This window comes from Geospiza fortis, unplaced genomic scaffold (genome assembly GCF_000277835.1).
Source record: "Geospiza fortis unplaced genomic scaffold, GeoFor_1.0 scaffold896, whole genome shotgun sequence".
NCBI lineage: Eukaryota > Metazoa > Chordata > Aves > Passeriformes > Thraupidae > Geospiza > Geospiza fortis.
Window position 1 is genome coordinate 356,653 of NW_005054556.1, and position 7,207 is coordinate 363,859.

Here is a 7,207-nt window from a genome sequence, read left to right on the forward strand (position 1 = left end):
GGGCGCCCCTTCTCAGAAAAGGCCCCTCTCAAGCAGCAGGAATCAAGTGTCTGGCCAAGGAGAGGTAGTCACAGGTAGGACCTTCTGATGCCAGGACAGTCCAGGATTCTTTTCCATTGTTTTCCAGGGATCAAATTGAGGCTGAGTAGACGGCCCCATGGATTTTCCTCTATAAAAGCACAAGTGACACCTGCTATTTTTTGTGTTTCCTCGCCCACTCCACACCAGTTTCCAGGCACCTGGCATTTCTGGGTTCATCCTATCAGGCCCTGTGTAAGCAGTCCATGTCCAGTTTATTTAGACTTTCCCTCTGCTCTGAGGGACCTGGCATTGCCAAAGGTCAAACCAATGAAGGCTCAAGTGCAGAAAGCAGGAAGCACTTGGAGCTTTTTGACACCAGGTCCTTTGTCCCATTCACCTTTGGCTTTGGCTGGGTGAGTGCCCTGTGAAGGCCAGGACCTGTGAATATTGAGCTTTTCAGGATGGTTTGTCCTAGAGCCCACAAAAAGTTCTTTTCTCTTTAGCTCTAAACAGCTGATGGGAAAGACTTCAAGATGTAACTAGCTGAAGCACTACAGTGACTGTAATATAATGACATTTGCAGTGTGCCTTAGGTCCTGAAGTAAGATTCAAGGACAAGCTTTAAATAAATCACAAAACCACTTGGAAACTTTGGTGTCAGAAGTTCAGGCCCTAATAAATGATTCAGCTTCGAGGCAGGTCAGAGCCACTTGCCCTCCTTTGCCTTTTCCCTCTCCCTCCACATGAATAAAAAAAAGGAAAAGAGTGCACTGGAGAAGGACAAGCTGTGGATTTTAAAGAAAATGGAATTTTTTTTGCTTTAGAGCAGAGAGCAGTGCACAGCCCCCGGTGCAGTGCGCTGGATTTTGTGCTGGGATACGACAGCACGGCGTTACTCCATTACTGTCTGCCCTCCTATTTATTACCAGGACAAGAGGCACATTGTGAGCAAGGCTCTTCATTTTCTCTTTGCTCATTTCCTCTTGCTGCACTGGTGTTGAGCAGGCTTGTGCTTAAACTTGATGAGACCAGAATTAAACCATATCCTGAGATATTCTTCTTCCGACTGATATGCGTTAGGAAAAACCCAGAATTTAAATCTATGCTTTAAAAAGTAAAAGATATGTTTTCTTTACTCCTTGTGCAGTAGGAACTGACAGTGTCTTTAGAAGCTCTGGCTTCTTTCAAGTTGTGTTTATTCTTTTTATATAAATGAAAGCAAAACGAGGCTTTTGAAGCACTTTCCCATTGCTGAAGGCTGGAAATGACACAGCTGAGTCCTGGGCTTGATTCACACTTCTCCTGTGCAGGGCTTCCAAGCTCATACTATGAGATGGATCTATTTATGCCTTGCTGAGTTAAAATGCAGCCTGGTAACTTGTGAATGTGTGTCAACTGCTCATTTAAGGAGGGACAAATTGTCTGAAGCCGCTGGTGGTTAATAGTGCAGCTAAAACAAACATGGAAGGGTTTTGCTTTTCGTGGCCTCTGCTCTGGATTCTGAATCTCGAGCCATTGTTCCTGGTGACTTCTAGGATGTTTGGGATTTGTGAACCTTGGCTTCTGAAGCATCAAATGCACCACCAACTGCTCATTCACAGCCACGTTTCCTTACTGTTCCTGTGCTTTGCCTGCAGTGCTCAGTGTGAACTTTATTTTCCACAGGATCTGCAGGCGTGGGTGGGCGGCGCTCACGAGAACGGCTTTGTCCTCGTCTCCTTCGGCGCTGGAGTCAAGTATCTGTCAGAAGACATCGCCAATAAGTTGGCACACGCCCTGGCAAGGCTGCCCCAGAGGGTCATCTGGAGGTAAAGGCACTGTTGGAGCAACTTAGGGTGGTTTGGAGAGTGCTTGTTTCCTGCTGGAGTTGAGGCTGCCTGGGTGGCGCAGGCCATGTGACACTCCTGAAAAACATGAAAGTACTGCAATATCCTGGTAACAAGGGGAAGCAGTTACTGTCATGGCAGAATAAGGCGTGGTTACACTCCTAGGCTGAGTTTCTGTCCTTGGAAGGATTAGGGACAGTGAAAACAAGCGAAGATTATAATGTTTAGGACATACTGTCTCTATTTTTGATGAAGGAACTACCCCAGGGCTCAAGAATGAATCCTGATGATGAAAAGCCTCCATTTTCTTTCTTTTTCCCCTTTTCTCTCACTCTTTTAGGCCCTTTTCCTCTTTCATGTGTAAACACAGCCTTTCATTATTGATTTTCCCACTTGCTTGTTCTCTGTGAGAAATTGAAGGAAGAGAAATTTTCAGAAGTCAGAGTCAGTAAGAAGCGTTCTTAGTTCTAAAAACATCTTGAGTGGTGCTCACAACTCCCTGTAAAAATCCAAAAACTGTTTAGTCAGCTCTGCTTGGTGTCAAGCATCGCTGATATAATTTGGTGGAATTCATGTGAACTGTTTCTTTTTTTTTCAAATATTCAGTGTCTTACACTTCGTGTAGGTGTCTCACAACCCTGCCACACTCTTGGAGTTGTATTCATAGTTTTGGTGGCCTGCTCTCCACAATATTTTAAGGAATGTCCTTGCTGCTGTCTGTAGTTCAAGGATCAAATCCCACTAATGAGCAGGAAAAATGGAATTTTTTCAGGCTCTGGCACAGAATCTGTGGTAGTGAAGGTAACATCAGTTTTTGTTTGGAGTAGAGCCATTGTTTTATTATGAATCCCACAACACTGCTTGGCTTCTAATTAATAATCCCAATTTATCTTACTACTGTTCTTCTGTCCTTTTACTATGTTTTCCCTGGAATATGCTTCTTTAGGAAGCATCCCTGTTTGTAGTAAATAAATCTGGAGGATTTTTCATAAGGACGGCTTTTTTTGATGCCAACCCAACAATTTCATTTAAAGCCTTCTATTAAAATTTAGGTGTTTATAGATCAGTCAAATGTAACTTGGAGTTTTTGGGGATTTGGGGTTTGGTTTTGTTCCTTAGATCATGGACCTGTGTGTTGGACAGAAAAGTAGTGAGTACTACTTGGCAGTCTTAATGTCATGATGTGTCAAATCAAGGGATTTTTGTAATTTTTTATGCCCTTCTAGTTAGGGAGGACAAACCAGTAACATAATTAATTGCTTTTATATAACATAGCATAAATAATTTAGAGTTTTTTCAACGTACAGAAGTACAAGCCAGTTGCCAAGATGTGTTGTGGATTCTTTGTTCAGTAACCAGAGTTCCAACAATGTATGTTTTACTTCATTGGGAAAGTGTAGCTGGTTCTTTCTGAAGTTGCAGTTCTAGTCCTCTCTAATGAACAAAACAAGCCCATCCTTTAGTAGTTACTTGGGAGGGTTTGATAACTATTTCCATTTCATGTTGCTGGTTTAGGTTTTCAGGAAACAAACCAAGGAATTTAGGCAACAATACCAAGCTGATCGAATGGTTGCCACAAAATGACCTCCTTGGTGAGTATCTGTTTCCATTATTTATTGCTTATTCTCTCTTGAGTTCAGTTTGTTCTTCCAAAAATACTCTACTGAATTAGCAGTTATTATAAAGCCAGGATAATTTCTGTCATGGCAGTCATGGAGCAAGAATATGAAAGCAATATCTGAAGAGAGAACTGAACACCTCTCTGTTAATTGTCTTTCTCTGATACAAATTACATGCTTTCCCTAAGTTCAAGCACTGTTCAAGGAGGAGTCATGAAACTGAGCATCAGAGTAAGTTTCAGGAGTCTGTGAATACTGTTTTATCAAGACAAGAAAGCTCTACCAGAACCTGGGTATGTGATGCAAGCTGATAACCTTTATGTTGAACTGAGGTGCTTCAGGTTCTCAGGGGGAAATGAAACTTGGTATTTTATTTTTCTTTGTCTTCCCTGTCAAAGGGTGCCTGAGCCCCTTGCAGATCTGAGAGGCCACTGAATATTTGACTGCTTCTGGGAGACTGGGATGTCTGTGTGTTCCCAAAGCAGCTCTGATGGGAGCTGATGAGTGCATTAAGCATCAGTGTGTCTATGAGCTGGAGAAGGTAGAGTAGACAGATGTTCCTAGAGCAGGTAGATTTGTTTTGGTTACAGGGTTGCTCTGAGGCAGCCAGGCTGCTTTTTCCATTACACGAGGCTGTTGCTGTGATTGTCAGGTCTTGCTAAGCTCAAGTAAGGCATGTGAAACTTTAGGCAGAGTGTGACTTCAGTTGTCCTGTCATTAAAAAAAAATTATATTCCATAAAAAAGTGTGCTCCCCCTTGTTCAAGTGTACTGCTGGACCTGCTGGAGTCACCACCTGCAGCTCCTCAGGAGCAGGCAATGCATATGAATTACTCCATTAATCTTGCTACACTACTCATACACATGAGAATTTTCTTTCTTTACTTTGGCTGTTCTCTCTCTCAGTGTGTAAGGAAATGATTTAATGCATGAGGAATTTCAGCAGAGTGGGTTTAGGTAGAACTTCAGAACAAGCTGCAGTAATTTTAACCTGCCTGAGTTGCAGTTATAGAAACATGGTGATCAATTTGTTGTACCCAGGTGCTTCAACAACAGGAGATAGAAGTGCATTTGTAACCTTCGTGGCTCTTGTGGTTCCAGGTCACTCTAACATCAAAGCTTTCCTCAGTCACGGAGGCTTGAACAGCATTTTTGAGACCATGTACCACGGGGTGCCGGTGGTGGGCATCCCCCTCTTCGGTGACCATTACGACACCATGACCCGTGTGCAGGCCAAAGGGATGGGAATTCTGCTCAACTGGAAGACCATGACTGAGAGTGAGCTCTATGAAGCCCTAGTAAAAGTTATTAATGACCCCAGGTATGGAATGAGCCATTGTTTGTGTGTGAATGGATTGGAAACTGTTGTGCAGTGGAAAAAAACTGCCTTTTATTATTTGTGTGTACAGTTGAGGCAAGTCTGGGTGTTTGTCCTATTTCCCAGGATTACCCAACAGCTGAAGTTTCTGTGTGGGTGCTGGGCTAGTTGCTCAGCACCAAAACTCAATTGTCTTGCTTGCTCTTTGTAGCAGTTGCCATGTGGAGGGCACAGAGGTTATGGAAACAAACCTGTCCCAACTTATTCCGTGTTGCAGACCAAGGTCCCTTTGTGTCTGTTTTGATTACTCCACACGAGCAGTTGGGCTGTGGTGCTGCCTGGAGCAAGATACATGTACATGGTTTGGGTTTTAGCTAAAATTGGGAGATATTCAGGAAGAGTGACTCTAAGTTCTGTGATTTTATTATTAAAAAAATTATACTTAGTGTTATTTTCATGTTCTGGCTCATAATACCATTCATATCCAGATAAAAATGAGTGAGGGGTTATCTGGCAGTATATTGTATTGGGCTAACCCTAATTTTGGAGCGTGGTGCTATTGATGCTTCTTGCTTTGATGGCAGCTGAGTCTTTCTGGGAAAGGAGATTGCTGTCAGGAGCAAGCAGCAGAGAGGGGGAATGTTGGTAGCGACCTCGATAACATCAGTTGCATCACCTTCCCCTTGTGCAATTATCCTTGGTGTGAAGGCAAGTCCTGTGTAAATAAGCTGCAGACAGGAGAGGAAGAAATTGGCAAGATCAGCTGCCAAGGGTGAAAAACCAAAAGTTTTGGGCGAAACTCCGGACCCGGGTGGAAATGGTTTATTGCAAAATCAACCCCAGGTTTCTCTCTGTTGTGCATTTCTCTGGTGATTCAGTAGCACAATGAGATGACAGCTTTTCCTTTCTTCCTTGTTTGCTTCCCTCCCCCCAGCTACCGGCAGCGGGCGCGGCGGCTCTCGGAGATCCACAAGGACCAGCCTGGCCACCCGGTGAACCGGACTGTGTACTGGATCAACTACATCCTGCGCCACAACGGAGCCCAGCACCTGCGTGCTGCTGTTTACAGCATCTCCCTCTTTCAGTATTTCTTACTGGATATTGCCTTGGTCCTACTAGTGGGTGCTGCCTTACTTTACTATGTTTTGGCCAGGATGGCAAAGTTAATCTGCAAGCAGAGCAAACATCTCTGGTCCAATGAGAAACATAGCGCTGTTAATGGACACTACCAGAACGGGATCCCCAATGGCAAGTATAGAAGGAATGGCCACATTAAGCATGAAAAAAAGGTGAAATGAGCCAACAGCCCCATGTAAAGTAGTAATGAATCAGATCAGTAATCGAATTTTATCGCTGTAACTTAGTCTAACAACTACTTAAAACCTCAATAAGCAGTTCTAACACTCCCCTTCAGTATGTAATATTATGTGACAAAATTCTACGGAACTAAGAGAAGTCTTTAAAAAACAAAACAAAAAAAAAGGCAAGCACAACCTAAAATGGAAAATATTTTATTCTTAATACTGATATGCAGAGAGGTTATTTTGGCACTGAAGTTTTTAGAAGCCTTAATTCTCTAAAGTTCTATACAATGACCGTATTTATGAATTTTCAGCTTTTAAAAGCTCAGTGTGTGTGTCCCAAATGAGGAGAGGTTTCTTTTTATTTGCAGAGGTGTTCTCCTTTTATTTTTTTATTATTTTAACGTCTCCATCCTTTTAGCTGAGAGAACTCTCTAGTGCTAGTTCTGTGTTTCCTTTGTGGAAGGTTCAACCTGTTGTGTAAGAATGCTGTTTAAAACACAGGTGATTTCCCCCAGTCTTTATGCGAGAAATAGCAAGTTGTGGACTGAGAAAACAAACGTTAAAAAAAAGGAATAATCTTAAAGAGCACTGAAGAAAAATGGCAAAAATATGTACTCGTTTTACTGATAAAGCTGCATGACTCTTCTGCTTGCTACCAGTACTTTGGAGAAAAGGGTCCTGAGTAAGTCTGCAGTGTGTCCTAACTTTAACTGAGACAAAATGTTGTCGCCTTTCTCTGCATACAGAATTTATGCCACAAAAATATTAGGGAGTCTTATTTCAGTACCAAATACAGCTGTGTGGGAAGTAGATTCGCATAATTAAGAAAAATAAGTGAAACAACAGCAACAAAAAAGAAAACAAAAAACTTTTAAAAATCTAGCTCTGTGCTTAGTGTAGAAGGTTTTGTGATGGCCCAGAGCTGTGCAAGACTCGAACCACTCCTTGGGGTTTGTTTAAAGGGAATGACCCCCACACAGCAGTCCCCCAGAGTTGAATGTCTTTGCTGTTAATTCTCATTAAGTTCTTTCTGAATCGCAATGTTGTAGATGTTCTCTTTCAACAGTTGTCTCTGGAGAAACAGAAACATTACCTTCTATTAGTCTGGGCCACGCAATCC

General features: G+C 42.5%; 1 protein-coding gene across 1 annotated transcript in view; it reads left to right on the plus strand.

Moving 5' to 3' along the window:
- UGT8 (UDP glycosyltransferase 8) overlaps positions 1-6,850 on the plus strand; it is a 30,899-nt gene extending 24,049 nt beyond the window's left edge. Inside the window, exons 3-6 of the mRNA XM_005429555.2 lie at positions 1,687-1,829; positions 3,363-3,439; positions 4,567-4,786; positions 5,718-6,850. Coding sequence (XP_005429612.1) covers positions 1,687-1,829; positions 3,363-3,439; positions 4,567-4,786; positions 5,718-6,081 — 804 coding nt within the window. The 3' untranslated portion in view covers positions 6,082-6,850. The remainder of the gene's footprint in view (positions 1-1,686; positions 1,830-3,362; positions 3,440-4,566; positions 4,787-5,717) is intronic.
- The last annotated feature ends 357 nt before the right edge of the window (positions 6,851-7,207 follow it).